This window comes from Caretta caretta, chromosome 8 (genome assembly GCF_965140235.1).
Source record: "Caretta caretta isolate rCarCar2 chromosome 8, rCarCar1.hap1, whole genome shotgun sequence".
NCBI classification, from domain to species: Eukaryota; Metazoa; Chordata; order Testudines; family Cheloniidae; genus Caretta; species Caretta caretta.
Window position 1 is genome coordinate 91,593,530 of NC_134213.1, and position 16,349 is coordinate 91,609,878.

Sequence of the window (16,349 nt, forward strand, 5' to 3'; positions counted from 1 at the left end):
TGTGTTGATTTGCAGCACAATATGCATTCAAAAGGAACAGTTACAGTTTATAAGCATCCGTCCCTAGTCACATGAGGAAGAATGGTAAAGTTGCGTGTTCAGCCAGGAAGCTAGCAACAATAGTTTAGTGGCCAATCTAGATAAAATTGTCCCCTGTGGGCCTCTATGTGAGCTTTCTAATGTAAACTTAGGAGAGGAATATTAAAGGTGCTACCATGCCAGTGTTCAAATTCCTCCCACATGATGGCTATGCTTCATCCAAGGGGAAGAAGATGACCTTCAGCCTTAAGACTTATCTCCCAACAAAGGAAAGAGAAGGGGAATATATACATTAATTTCCAAGACAGGAGGCCCCTTGCCATCTAGTTATTGAGAAATGAGGGAGAATTCACCCTATTTCACTCATCGTTATTTCTTACCTTATATATAGTTTCTTACCTTGCTGGACAACTACATGTCTGGGGCTTTTCTTTGGTTTCCATGGCAGTGTCACCCTTCCCACCCCCAGAATCAGTCACCCCTACCATCCGGACAGTCACGCATTTTTTGTGCTGAGTGGACCCTAGTTAACCCCATTAGTACATCTTGTTAATGAAAGTGGTCAAAAAGGAAATTTCTACTTTCATAGCCTCAAATTACCTATCATTCAGAAGTTCTTACGGAATGAAAATGATATGCACAATTTTTTTAAAAAGTCTGTTTCCAATAGATACATAATTTCTAAGTGAGGAAGAAGCCTGTGGCATCATGCAAATTGGGGGAAAGGGTATCAAAATATTTTCTAAAAATAAAGTACTTACATTGATACTAGAAGAATGGACTTTTCATGTACTTGGAAGGAGAACAGGAAAAATGACAATGCACAACTAATCTAAAAAGATTGAAGTAGAAGAGGTTAATATATATCTCCCCAATGCAAAGTGTACGTTTTAGTTTTTTAGTTGGCCTAATTTTATGTAAAAGCTGGCATCAGTATGAAGTGTCCAGTATAAATTAAAGTATCTAATTTGTACTAAATATATTCAATTCCAGAGCAATTTGCATTTTCAATATAGTTAGAGGGACAAGTACACTGAGCTGCACCTGTAACAATTGTGGCTGCAAAAAGGAGCCTTTTGAAAGTTTGACCCAGAGTATTCAGAACATGACTCATGTAATAAGACCCCTATCTTGCAAACACTTACACATGTGCTTAACTATCCTCACATGAGTAATCCCATCAGAGTAAACTGAATTACTCAAATTTATAAGTGATTGCAGGATTGGGGCCCCACAATATAAAGTCAGAACTATGTAATTACCACACCTGAGGTAGGCTGTATTATGCTGGGTCAACCGTACTCATGAACAACCCGCGCCTCAGAAGTAACAACAAAAGGTCTCATTCTTTTTACTGAACTAAAAATATATTGAGCAAGAATTAAACTACAAGACAATTCTCGGGAAGGATTAATCCTAGTTATAGGCATCACTATTATAAACTCAAATAATACTTAGAAATTATTGTATATTTTAAACCATATACATCAACTACTGTTTCAATTTTAGTGATATCTGTCTTGATATAAAAGCGCTTTTAGTTTAAAAGGAATATTTTAAATTCATGTCATGTAAATATGCCTAAAATTTACGTTCAATGATATTAGACTACAGAGAGAAAAGCAAACATTTGTTAAAAACAAAAAAAAGGATCATTCCTTTTCAAACCACTAATGAGCCTGCAATGACTATTGTGGGAATTTTTATTGAATTTGGCAGCCAGTGCATTAAAAAAAACTATCACTCTGGAAACAAAACGAAAGAGAAAGGAAATCTCAAACCCATACAAAGCTTTATTGTGTGGAGAATCTTCAAATGGCTTTTCAGAGGAAAATAATAAAAATACAGAATTAACATGAAGAAAACCGAGGATAAGAGAAATAAAGAAGTATAGACAAGGGGAAAACCTGAGATTTAAAAGACATTAGTTAGGTCCTCCGATACAATTTTGATATTCAATTCTATTTGTGATATGCTTTTTAAACAAACAGTCTCTTCAGCAGATACCAAATGACATTTAACAACATACACAACTCTGCACAGTGGGACAATTTTAAGGAGAACTGTTGGCCATTCTCCAACATTCAATGATAGATTTTAAATAAGAAACAATTACAAAAATTCACTTACCAGAGCAAATTTAAATCCTCGGAGAGAGGGCTGGAGGGTTAGTTTTATACAAGCCGGAAGCAGGGTCAGAAATGTAAAAGCAAAGCTAAAAGATTATTTTAAAAAAATATTAAGTTTATTCTTTAATGTATAAATAACCACTTATGTTTTCAGATAATATTTTCAAAAGCTATTAGGTGACTAAGGGACCCATGTCCCATTTTCAAAAGCACAAATCAGGTAGGAGCCTGAGTCAGTGTGGTGTGTGCTCCTAATTGACTTAGGTGCTTTTGAAAAGTTTACTCTTCAGTAACTTTTTATCCATTTTCCATACTGAAAGCCTCATCTTGAACTACTTGCTTATTTGAAATATTATGGATTATGCAAACTTAAAACATCTAGAAGAAATAATGGAAAAAGTCAAATACATGTGTTTGTTATTTTTATCTAGCGTCCCAATTTTAACTAATTATTCAGCTCAGATCACACAGAAAAAAGTTTCTTAACATTCTATACACACGCACACCTGGGGAAAATCTTTAAATTTTATTTGTATTACTTGGAACTAAAAAATACACTATGAACAAAAGTCTTGTTAAGAACTCTGAAAATTTCATCTCTCAATTCTTCCCAAAAATTAATGGATGGGATTTTCAAAAGACTCTTTGTGACTTAGGAGCACAAGTCCCTTTGACTTTCAATAGGATTTGTGCTCCTAAATCACTTAGGTGCTTTTGAAAATCCCCCATGATATGAATAAAAGTAAAAGTTACCTAAAAGCCTTCAGTTCTCTTACCTGAGTTTAAGCTGGGTTTGAGGTGACAGCACATTCTTTATCTTTATAAGGACATTTAGACTACACCAAATATTGGCTACTTTATCCTGAAAAGATATTTAATGAGTTGTATCTATGTTAGTTTGCTGTTCAAATAATATGAGGATTATTTACTATTTCACTGAAAAATACATTTTGACACACAAATGTCATATGCTATAATGAAAGGCAATACTGGGTCAGTGTGACCTTGGCTCAAACATAGACAATTATAATCTGAAAGAAACTGTATTAAAACAACTGAGAAATACTTTCTTGAGCACAAGAGACCATCAGTCTTAAGTCAAGACCACACATTTTGTGAAAATAAAGCTCTGAAACCATTCATCTCTAGGAAAATTTACATCAAAATGATAGCACCTGTGAAACTTTTTTCAAATGTGAAGACATTCAATTAGGGCTGTCGATGAATCGCATTTAACTCATGCGATTAACTCAAAAAAATTAATCGCGATTAAAAAAAATCAATTGCGATTAATTGCGGTTTTAATTGCACTGTTTCTAAAATTGAATTGGTATTCTATTGTTTAATATTTTGGATGTTTTTCTGCATTCATATATATTGTCTTCTGTGCTGTAATTGAAATCAAAGTGTATATTATTTTTATTACAAATATTTGCACTGTAAAAATTATAAACAAAAGAAATAGTATTTTTCAGTTCACTTCCTACAAGTACTGTAGTGCAATCTCTGTCATGAAAGTGCAACTTACAAATGTAGATTTCTTTTTTTTGTTACATAACTGCACTCAAAAACAAAACAATGTAAAACTTCAGAGCCTACAAGTCCACTCAGTCCTACTTCTTGTTCAATCAATCGCTAAGACAAACAAGTTTGTTTACAGGAGATAATGCTGCCCTCTTCTTATTTACAATGTCACCAGAAAATGAGAACAGGCATTAGCATTGCACCTGTGTAGCCGGAATTACAAGGTATTTACGTGACAGACATGCTAAACATTCATACGCCCCTTCATGCTTCGGCCACCATTCCAGAGGACATGCTTCCATGCTGAGGATGCTCCTTGAACAAATAATGAGTTAAATAAATTTGTGACTGAACTCCTTGGGGGAGAATTTTATGTTCCCTGCTATTTGGTTTTACCTGCATACTGCCATATATTTCATGTTATAGCAGTCTTGGATGATGACCCAGCACGTTGTTCATTTTAAGAACACTTTCACAGCAGATATGACAAAACGCAAAGAAGGTACCGATAGGAGATTTCTAAAGATAGCTACAGCACTCGACCCAAGGTTTAAGAATTTGAAGTGCCTTCCAAAATCTGAGAGGGACGAGGTGTAGAGCATAGAAGTCTGAAAAGAGCCACACTCCAATGCAGAAACTACAGAGCCCGAACCACCAAAAAAGAAAATCAACCTTGTGCTGGTGGCAACTGACTCAAATAATGAAAATGAACATGTGTCGGTTCGCACTGCTTTGGATTGTTATCGAGCAGAACCCAGTCATCAGCATGGACGCGTGTCTCCTGGAATGGTGGTTGAAGCATGAAGGGACATATGAATCTTTAGTGCATCTGGCACATAAATATCTTGGGATTCCAGCCTGTTCTCACTGTCAGGTGACACTGTAAACAAGAACTGCGCAGTATTATCTCCTGCAAATGTAAACAAACTTGTTTGTCTGAGCGATTGGCTTAACAAGAAGTAGGACTGAGTGGATTTGCAGGCTCTAAAATTTTACATTGTTTTAATTTTTAATGCATATTTTTGTACATAATTCTACATTTGTAAGTTCAACTTTAATGATAAAGAGATTACAGTACAGTACTTGTATGAGGTGAATTGAAAAATACTATTTCTGGGTTTTTTTACTGTGCAAATACTTGTAATCAAAAATAAATATGAAGTGAGCACTGTGCACTTTGTATTCTGTGTTGTAATTGAAATCAATATATTTGAAAATGTAGAAAACCTCCAAAAATATTTAAATAAATGGTATTATTGTTTAACAGTGCAATTAATTGTAGTAGTTTTTTTAATCACTTGACAGCGCTACATTCAATATATTCTCACATTTATTACATACCTGAATGTATTTAGCTCTGCCTACTAGCAATGACAGAGTTAACCACTAATAAATCAAGAAGTCTAAAGACATTAGCAGTTGTGCTAGGATCACTTTCAAAATTACATTTGTAACCACAGCTATCATGCCCATGAAACTCATCCCTAAACAGCTGCTAGAATCACAGCTGTGTAGACATAACAAGAAAACTACTAGCACCAACTACTAAGCCATCTTTCTTGTATGCTTACTAGCAATACAGAATATGCTCTTCAAATTTGCTGAGGACTACAAGTGAACAGAGGGTTTCGCAGCACCAGCAAACATATAAGATGCCTACTTCATAGCCAATAAGATTTTACAACCATCAGCATTTGTTGCTGTTTCTGTAAATGGGAATCAATTCAAAGAACCTGTTACAGGCAACAGAGTATAAACTTACTGTGCATTGCTTACATAGACAATTTCTCAGTTTATCCAGATTAGTATCCAAGTAAGTCACTCCCCTATTGAGTCTGAAAATATTTGATCTAATATTAGACTAAAATCCTTGGGCTCTTTTGGATTCATTGTTTGTTGACATTTACAGCTTTTATTTTTAAACTTAGCAAAGGGTAAAAAATGAAAAGTGACAAAAGGTATTTTGGTTTGTAAATATCTTTATCTCCCAAGCTTCAATTATTTTTTAACAAGCATCTGGAGAATATGTTCTGAAAATATTCCTATGGCTGCATCTAAATTAAATGCCACCCTCAGCGTATCCATAATGTTAGTTTTTCAGGGCAAAGATATTGCAGGTTGTGGTATGATTTGTATCAACTGAAGAACTGCTAACAGAAGCCACATATATAAGGCAAACCATTTACGCTAACAGTCACTGAGGCCCAGATTCAGCAAAGCACTGAAGCATTACTGAATAAAGCCCTTTAGTTTCTACTGTGGGGAAGCCTGTGGTATAGAACTTGCTCTTGAACTTGAGTCAATCTTGCCAGGAGCTAAGCACTCTGACCCCAATCTATCAAAGCACTGAAGTGCCTTTTTAAGCATATAAGTAGTAGATGCACTGGCATCTGTGAGGCTACTTGTGTGCTTAGATTTAAGTATGTGCTTAATTGCTTTGTTGGATTGGGGCAACAGTGCTCAGCATCTTGCAGGATCAAGCCTCAAGAGCATTGTGCTGAATCAAACTACTACTTAGGAATAGTAAAAGCACAACTGGTCTAAATCAACTTTTGTAGAAAGTGGTTACTGAGAGTATCAGCTAGGACACAAAGCAGGCTTTAATTTACACCTGAAACACTACAACCATTACTAGTTGTAAAAATAATTCCTTTCAATAAAGCTGAGTATTATACTAACCAAAGGGGAGATTCTGAAGCTGTTAACTTTTACATTGTATCTTCTGATACTGTCAATTACTATGGAATCTATGTCAATGGAAAAATGTATGACTGAAGTATGGGTTTGATGATGGGATAAGTGTTGTCTACTCATATAATATCCTGGAAGATGCCAGCTGAGCTAGGGGTTAAATACTGGATTAAATAACTGGCAAGAAATGACTGCCAATGAAGGCAGATCAGATTACTAGTTCTGTGGTGTGTCTTCCACATGAAATCCCTAAAGGTCATGATGAAGGTTTCTCAAGGGATTTAAGAATACAGAACATTTACACAAACAAAACAAAACAACCCACATACCTCAAATAAGCCTCGATCAATGGGAAAGAGTCTTCTGAGTACTTGCAGGATTTGTTCCACTTCTGTGCAGAATGGGAGCCAGCAAATCGCAAAAGAAGCAACCACCGTAAATGCTATTTTAATTAACAACACTAACCTGAAATACAGAGAAGAGTTTTACATTGAGATATTTAAGAGGCAAAAACTTAGTTGTTTATATATTAAAAAATATCAGGCACTTGGGGCTTAAAACGTAGAGTGTATTTACAGGACACAACTGAATGTGCATAAGATCGCCAAATGTGACAAATTTGAGAAGAGCTACCAGTACTAGAGAAAAGGTATGTCATCATCTCTAGATCAGTCATAAGAAAACCACTAGGACTGTGTCACTTCTACTGGCATTTGTCTCATTAATCTGGACGTCTACTTTTGGCCCATATTTAACTTTGATTCCAGCATGATGAAGGTGTGCAGAAAAAGGATGGTTAATGACAGCTGTGCAAAATAAAAGTTTTTTCGGTTCACTGGCAATTCCAAAATATTGGAACTCACACATTTGCAGGTCAAACCAAAAATGAAATATTTCAAAATTTCAGGCAACTTAGTTTTAACATCCACTTTAGGTTGAACAAAATATTTCCTTCATCCAAAAATGAAACTGTTTCTATTTTGAGCATTTATCATTTTTGAATTTTTTAAAATAAAATTAAAGCAAATTTCTAAACAAAAAGTTGTTTTGAACCAAAAAATTGAAATGTTACATTTTGAAAAATGTCAAAACAAAATTTTTGCCTTTCAGTATTTTTTAAAGGTTTTTCTCCCTCCTCCTCCTTCCCCCCCCTCCAAGAAAAAAAAAATCAACGATTTGGGAAAACAGACAAATTCATGAAACATTTCAGTGTCACCACACCTGCATTTTTTGCTGAAAACAGATTTGGTCTAAAAATTTCAGCCAGCTCTAAGTTTGATATATTTTACTTTCTAATGCCTTAAAAGTAGTTAGATATTTAGTGTATCATTTAACGGCTAAAAAGAGACTTGTTCTCCAAGAACAGAGGAAATTATAACATCAGTACCTTCCCTTCCCTTAATAAAGAAACAATGAAAACAACAAATAGGTTGAATCAAATTCCCAAGGCTAGGCTGCCTAAGTGCATTCTTGAGCTAGTGTTTGGATACTGAGTTTTAAAGATACTCACCCCTTTCCCGTAAGGCCTTTTTGGAAGCATTTTCCAAGTAGGTAGCAAAAGAATGGCAGCGAATGGTAGAGTTCCATTTGTTTATAATTTATGGCCAAGCAAAATGCGAGTGATCCTAAAAGGTCCCAATCGTAAGAGAGAGAAAGTACACCCCACAAAGCAAAGCCCAGGCTCACAGAGTTATACATGTTTTTTATGTTAAGGACAAGATGTACAAGACAGGGAACATGCGGAGCATTGTGAGAAGTTAACAGTGAACTAAAGCCACCGGTGATTAGTGTAAAATATATTCAAAACAGATGTTTTATAAGTTAGTCTTCATTTTTAAAAATCTAGTGCCAAATATGCAACTATTTAGTTCACACAGACATATTTTAAATTCTATTTAAACAGGTTAGCCAACTGTAACTTTGCATTTGGGGGCCTGATCAAAAGTCCATAGAGTCAAAAGGAAAGACTTCTTAAAGAGAGTTTTGTGGTTGCACAGATTGTTATTACAATAGTATAGTACAATCATTTAACCAGGGTTAATAAAAAACTACACTGACATAGTAGGACTCAGTAGGATACAACTAGTGGCAATTCCACATTTTCTTGTGCTCATATTTTCCAGGGTTATGGATAAAATTATCAAAAGCCCTAAATCTTTTTTGCAGTACAGCTTTGTATGGAATATTTAAACATGCTCATACTTAGACTATACTCTCTTCAGGGCAGAGACTGTCTTCTTGTTATGTCTATACAATGTCTGGCACAAAGGGGCCCCAATCCATGATTAGGACTCTTAGACACTACTGCAAAACAAATAATAGTTACAACCAGAAAAAAAAAAATCTGTTATTTACTTTTGACACTTGAGGCCTGATCCAAAACCCAGTGAAGTCAATGAAGAGACTCTCATTGACTTTGATGTGCTATGGTTCAGGCTCTACCTAAATGCATCAAAAGCAGCAATTAAAGTGTAATAAAAGAAACTGAATTAGAGAGATGCCACAGATATCCTAAGAAATACTGAAACAATGTATGTCTCTCTCCCTGCTCTGTGTTGGCCAGTAGAGATAGCTACATGACAACACATTTGGGTTTTATAAATCATTTCTCAACCTGCTATTTATTCCCCAATCAAAAATCATAATCGTATTTGTGATACTGTCACTTTCATAGCACTAACTATGATGCCAAAAGGCCATGATCCTACAAAGACTTACACAAGCAGTTAACTTTCTGCATTCTAAGTACCTCCAATGACTTCAGTTGAACTAGTCACAATGTATAAAGTTATGCACATGCATAAGTCTTTGCAGAATCAGTGCCAAAACTATGATTTCAGGATAAATCGAAGTAGCAAAATATAGTGAAAATCTTTTTTGAAAGTAGAGTCTGTTTCTTAGAAGTTTGGTTTCTGCTGCTGCCTCTCACCTGACAGCTGCATTTTCTAGAGCAGTGGTCCCAAAACTTTTTATGTTGCATTCCCCGCCTTACTCATAATGGAATCTGTTCACGCCCCTCCCCTGGGAGCTGCAGTCAGGAGTTGGGGTTGGGCGCCAGTCTGCTGTTGGGCACCAGGGGACCGAGGCCAGCGCCGGTGCTATAGCCAGGGCTGCGGCTGGGAGCAGGGCCGGGCCCTGGGAGCAGCAAGCTGGGCCGCGGTTGGCGGCCAGGGCCAGGCCCAGGCACTGAAGCCATGAACATAGCTGGGGGCGGGGCGGAGCTGGGAGCAGAGTGGGCCTGGGTGGTGCACCCTCCTTGCCCCCCATGGGGGCTGCCCCAGGTTCCGCCGCACCTCCCTGAATGTTCCTCTGTGCCCTCTCCCCCAGTTTGGGGACCACTGTTCTAGAGGGAACACCACAATGAGTATGTTATTAGAGATGAATTAACAAAATTTGATTTTTCATATGCCTAGTTTTGACCCAACAGCGTATTTTAAAGTGTCCACATTTATCACAGCCCAAGGACTTCCGCACATCTCGGTTACCTGGTGCACCTTCCTACAGCTTGGACTGAACAACTACTGCACTTGCTTATGGATTTGCACAATAGCTAATTTTCTAATATAAGCTGCAACTAAGACCTAAATGTGAATATTTCATTGTAAACTAATGCTAAAAAAGTATACACACCTGCATGAATACCATTAGGGGTTGGATTTTCAAACCTGCCATAGGAATCTGACATGCCCAATTCTCATTAAAATTAATGGGAATTTGGCTTCCAACTTCCCTTGGTGGCTTTGAAAATCTTAGCCTAGGCTGTGGGTATATAAACATTGATATGGAGGCTTTAAAACAGGGGCAGGCAAACTTTTTGGCCCAAGGGCCACATCTAGGTATGGAAATTGTATGGCGGGTCATGAATGCTCATGAAATTGGGGGTTGGGGTGTGGAAAGGTGTGCGGGCTCCGGCTGGGGGTGCGGGCGCTGAGGTGGGGCCAAAAATGAGGAGATCATGGTGCGGGAGGGAGCTCCCGGCTGGGGCAGGAGGTGGGTGCGAATGAGAGGGCTCCAGCCGTGGGTGCGAGCTCTGGGGTGCAGGAGGGTGGGACCGGGATGGGGCACTGGAGGGAGGTCAGGGGTGCAGGCTTACCTCAACCAGCTCCCAGAAGCAGCGGCATGTCCCCACTCTGGCTCCTACACAGAGGCACAGCCAGGCCACTCTGCACGCTACCCCATCCGCAGGTGCTGCCCCTGCAGCTCCCATTGGCCATGGTTGCTGGCCAGTGGAAGCTGCAGGGGCGGCAGCTGGGGGGGCAGCATGCGGAGCCCCCTGGCTGCCCCTACACATAAGAGCGGGAGGGGGGACATGCTGCTGCTTCCGGGAGCCACAGCACACATGGAATGCAGCAAACCCCAGACTCTGCTCCCCGGCAGAAGTTCGAGGGCCAGATTAAAACGTAGTTTGCCCACTCCTGCTTTAAAAGACTTCTGAAACTTTATACATTTAATATGATATGCAAGCAAGCAATGGCTCAACTGACAATACAGAGCAAGGAATATTCCAGGTGGCAAGGATAACAGGACATAAAACTCAGGAGGTCAGAAGGTCCAGAATGAATTTCAAAAAACATAATATAGTCATGTGTGCTGTAATGGAGCGTACCAACATACAAATACATCTGTGTTCCAATGTTACAAGGCGATAAGTTAACTGTTACAAATTCAGGTCAGCTAAAAGCCAAAATCCAAATCATGTGAGTTTCCTTGTGAACACTCACAATACCAACTTTTGTTGCCATTAATGTGAAAGTTGTACACATGTTAGCAGAAAACAAATCTTAAATATAGGTATTCTCAACAGAAGTACTTGTGAACTCCTCTGATCTGGGGACAGAAACACTAACAAAGAGCTCTAATTATGAATACTCAATCAATTCAGAGTTTTAAAAGTGTTGAACACATTTTGAAATACGAACATTTTTGAGTCAATCCGCTATACCGGTTAGATAAGTTATTCTTTGGAAATAACTCACTCAGCTCTACCTATAACCTACAAATTCACCATTTGTTTCAAAGGTACCTATAAACATGGGAGTCAGTGGCTCAAAGGCTATTAGAGGACACAAGAAGCAGAGTCTACTCTAATTTACTATTGATGTTGTATAGTGAGTCAGGTGTACAGATATATCTCATTGTGAAGCATCATGGCTGCTAGAAATTGGAGAGAAGCATCTGAGACACTCAATAAATGTTAATGATCTCCTCCCATTCTCTGTAGTCAGATAGTGATTGCAAAAGCTAGAGACAAGGTCACATTTTATAGAACAGAACAGCATGGCTGTGTCTGACACTCCTCACCACCTCCCAACAAGAGCTACGATGGTTCTCTTATCCAGGCAGAAATCACACGAGTATCCATTTTTTCCCCACAGCCAGATTGCCACCAATATTTACTCAAACAAGGCAGAGTGGCATAAAGGTGAACTTGGGATGCAAAGAAAAGCTATGCCATGTTGGATTGATTTGCCTCACATCAATCTTTTGCTCCAAGTCCATTTAAGGCTTACTGTTTCCTTTCAAAACTTTTGCGGGGGGGCTCAACTTTCAGCTAACAAATCTAACTTCCTCCCCAGTAAAAGTTATTGTAGGAGGGACTCATGTTATTTTAGAATTGAAATTCTTTTGTTTTAAAGAAAATGGAAGGATACTGAAAATGTCCATAGTCAATGAGAATGAGGCCTGGATAAAGCAATATACAGAGAGCACTGGCAATCTGGGAGAAAGAGAAAGAGAAAAATCTTTAAACACACAAAAACAAGGCACTTTATTTTATAGCAATTAATTGCACCCTGGAACCAGAACATGATTGGTTCTCCTTTAACAAGCCCGGCCAAACTCCTGTGGATCCCTTACTCATTCATCTGGGGAACACTCTTTTCCTCTAATTATTCCTCCCCCAGTGATGTGGGAAGGGACGAAGGAGCCCTAGTGGGAAAGAGTATTAAAAGGAGCATCAGGGCGTCTTCTGCCAGCCAATTCACAAAGATGACTGTGCTCAGTTTAACCCTGGGAACTGCTCCATGACTTGACAGACCACAGATGCTTGAGACCAGTGAGCATTAAAAACCCTGAGCATGGTGTCACTTCCACAATGCATTTCAGTTCTGCTGTCTAAAGAAGTGTGCAGGACCCAAGGCTGTTCCTTGATTCCCCCATGTCACAGCACAAATCTTTTTTTTACTACCCAAGCAATAAATTTGACAAGAAGTATAATTCAGTAGTTCATGGTTACTAAACTCCAGTGCACCTTGTTATTGCTATTGAAGGGCATTAAAATAATTGCTGTAAAATAACTTCATGTTTTTTTACTGAAAAGTCTTTAATGCAAGATATACTGATTGGCGTCCATTTTATGTAAACGGAAAGCACTGTGTGGTTTTGTAACATTAGTTAACTTTCTTTTCAGCATTTTAAATTTATATTCCAATTAATAATATTTTTATTCTCTCTCTCACACACACACCATAGAGTTATACTTGCCTTTTTCTTAGTTGATGTTTCTTTTAAACAACAACAATACAAGATAACTGCAGGTATGTAAACCAGCAAATCAGCAATAAGAACTGAAAAACAGAAAGATTAACTATGCGTAAGAATCTCCCCAAACAAGTACAGCTCATCAGAATTCACTGAAATTACCTATTTCCATTTATAATTTGTCTTTGGATGGTCAATATGTGACTTTATTCTCCATTTTTCCCTTCCAACCTACATGGCTTGCATCTGATGTTTTGTGGAACCAAGTAAGAAAAGGAAGGATTAAGTCTCACATGCACCTGCAAGATGGCTGCAATGCCTGCACATTGTTTAGCCCAAACACAACCCACAAACTATATAGCCACATACATGGATGGGTAGGTCAGCTGTCCACAAATTTTTTAATGTATATTTTGTATCTACCCCCTACAGTGGAAACCTATTTCCTCATCAAATTCATGTCTTCTGAAGTTTCCCTGCAATTTCAGCTGGCCACAGTATTCTTCATTTTCTGTCTTAAATTGTCATGTAGTGTTGTTTTGTGCTTCAGCATTTGACTCCAGAGAGGGCTCTGGCTTTACAAATCACATCATGTGTATCTAGTTTGTAAAGTGTTTGGGAAGAAAGAAAATACATAAACGTAAGGTCTGATATAGAAACGGGTTAGTTCAACTTTAAAGGGTACGAAAAATGGCTGTACAGAATTTGAAATGTTAATGTTTCCAAATATACCCCAAAATCTGCAACTTGCATGCATTAGACTGTTTAGGCCCCAGCATAGCCTCACTCAGTAAATGAGCAATGCCCTAGATCGTTACATGCTGGAGAAAAGACATTCTCAACTTTCAAAAGACATCACCTACAAATAAATTCTTGCAAGTTGTTCTAAGGAATTGGGGGGGGGGGGGGATGAAGGCAGATTAAAGGAAGAGAAGCATGTCTGGATTCATAAACACAGTCCTGTACTTTGCCAAAGCATTAATATTTCACAGAAGAAACACTGGGAGACAAACAGAAGTGAGGTGTTCTTTGCTCTGCCCACAGTAAATATTTGTAAAGGTGGTCTGGAGGGGGACAAAAGAAGAGCTGGAACAAGGAGGGCTGCCTACTATGTGTTGGATAAAGCCCTACTTATGCTTAAGGTGCTGGAGAAATTGTTCAGAGACTGTTCTTATGCAGCCAGTCTAGTTTTAAACCTGGAATTTTGTCTCTCTCATATATATGGACAGTAAAACCTGCCTTAATGGTCACCCCTGAAGAGAGACCACCTGTCTCAAGCGACTACTTGCAGAGGCCACAGAACGTTTTTCCCCTATAATTTAACTGTGAAAAAACTGAACATGTCATCTGTGACCAGCAACGACATTTTCTTACTCCTATCTGTAAAAACAAACCCGTAGGAGAAACTGATCTTCTTCACCTCTGCACTGCTACTAGCAACAGCGCAGCCGGCCAGCAGCTGCCGCTTTCTGTCCACTCAGCTCTGAAGGCAAAGCAGAGAGTGGGAGCTGCTGATGCCACCATTACTTCTCCGCTGTTGCTAGAGGCGGCACTCCCTTCAGAGCTGGGCGCCCGGCCAGCAGCCACCAATCTCAAGCCCTTTAGCTCTGAAGGCAGCGCAGAAGTAAGGGTGGCAATTCCACAACCCCACTACAATAGGCTTGTGACCCCCTCTGGGTCGGGACCCCCAGTTTGAGAAACACTGTATATTTTTGTAAACGTTTACCCTATAGTATAGGGTAAAAGTTTACCAAAACCAGATTTCATGCTCCATGATTCATGGCCGCAAATTTGATAGGGCCCTACTTATCAGTCTGTGTATGAACCAGAAGTTGAACTTGAAAGGAAGACATGAACGTGTTGAAATGAAAGGTGTACACTATTGTAAGTTACAGTTTAAAACTAAAAGAAGTCAACATGGAAGCAAAAGAGAAATGCAAATCTGAAGTGTTTCTTACAATGGAGTAACATTTTAAAGCAATTTCACAGCTAGATACCAGTTGTCAAATTGCCAAACAGTTTGGAATTGGAAAACACACAAATCCAAAACCCATTAAAACAGAGGCAGAAATCCTCGCTGATTATGAGTCAAATATAAATTCTTCAACAAAAATTAAAACATGCCAAAACTGAAAATTAAGAAGTCAATTTTCTCACTTCCGAGTGGTTTAAATCCACTGTCGTTGGTCATGTAAATATCTCTGGTGGTCCAATGTTAAAAGCACAAGCCATGAAATTCGCAGAGGACTTGGAAAACAGGGAGCTTAAAGCCAGCAATCACTGACTTGAATTGTTTAAGAGGAGGCACAACCTTGCCTTTTGTACAGTATGCAGTGAGAGTGCAGACATTAACCAAAGTGTCGTTTCAGACTGGAAGCAAAAATTACCTGAACTCATACAGGATGATCAACTGTCTGAAATCCACAACATGGATGAAATTGGACTGTTTTTTAGACAGCGGCAACAGCAAAATCCTCCTTGTCAAAGGTGAGCAATGTTCAAATGGGAAACATTCAAAGGAAAGAATCACACTTGCTTTATGCACCAACATGAATGGAGATAAAGAAAAGCCTATACTGATCAGTAAATCCCAATGCACACAATGCTCTGGCAAGTTGAATATCAAGGAGTTGCCTGTGAAGTATGAATTCAACAAAAAAGCAGGAATAAACTCGTTTTTTGAAAAATGATTACAAAGATTTGATCACAAATTGCTACTACAGGGATATTAAATTCTGTTGTTTGTGGATAATGCGCCATGCCACTGCCCTGTTAAACATACAAACATTAAACTCTGCATCTTTTCCCCAAACAGCACCTCCGTGTTACAACCTATAGATGCTGGGGTTATTCAAACCCTAAAACTGAAATTTCGGAAAAGGAAAATCAATTTGATGAAGAATAATTGAAATCTGACTTAACTTAATTGGGCCCAATGCTTCTGAAAAGGGTTTCACTCTTGAATGCAGTACACTGGGTTCATTGAGCATCAAGTGAGATTGAGCCAAGCACCAACAAAAAAAAATGCTTTGGTAAATGTGGATTCACCATTGCCAAGTCAACTGCGGATTCACCAAATGAAGATGTTCATCCAGAAGATGAATATGAGCTCCCTCTTGCAGTAGTTAAGATGTTGCTAAGTCTTTTTGGTGTGCTGATTGAGAAGATCTACCAGATTGATAAGAACCTTGCAACAACTGAAGAAGTCACAGACTAGTCACAGTCAGTTAAAAACTCCTAGAAAATTTCAAGCCATGTGACGACTAACACAGTGACACAAAAACTAATGATGATGAAGGGGATAGCAATGGTGCCTCTGAACTCCCAGGAAGAATCATTTGTGCCTGAAACCAAGAATATGATTAAAGACATGAAAGTGTTTGCCATTCTAAAGGGCAGCAACCGCCTTTTAGAGCTGTTCAACAATGCAGAAGAAGTAGTAGTAAACATGCTCCTATCGTTGCAGAGGCAGACAAGAATAAGTGA

At 38.5% G+C, this 16,349-nt stretch overlaps 1 protein-coding gene across 4 annotated transcripts in view; it reads right to left on the reverse strand.

Moving 5' to 3' along the window:
• ALG6 (ALG6 alpha-1,3-glucosyltransferase) overlaps window positions 1-16,349 on the reverse strand; it is a 37,026-nt gene that overhangs the window by 2,636 nt on the left and 18,041 nt on the right. For all 4 annotated transcript variants that reach the window (XM_048862137.2, XM_048862138.2, XM_048862140.2 and 1 more), the window contains exons 6-12: window positions 12,867-12,949; window positions 12,031-12,099; window positions 7,894-8,075; window positions 6,713-6,848; window positions 2,945-3,030; window positions 2,170-2,254; window positions 801-871 (exon numbers count right to left, since the gene is read on the reverse strand). In XM_048862137.2, the coding sequence (XP_048718094.1) occupies window positions 801-871; window positions 2,170-2,254; window positions 2,945-3,030; window positions 6,713-6,848; window positions 7,894-8,075; window positions 12,031-12,099; window positions 12,867-12,949 (712 nt within the window). The remainder of the gene's footprint in view (window positions 1-800; window positions 872-2,169; window positions 2,255-2,944; window positions 3,031-6,712; window positions 6,849-7,893; window positions 8,076-12,030; window positions 12,100-12,866; window positions 12,950-16,349) is intronic.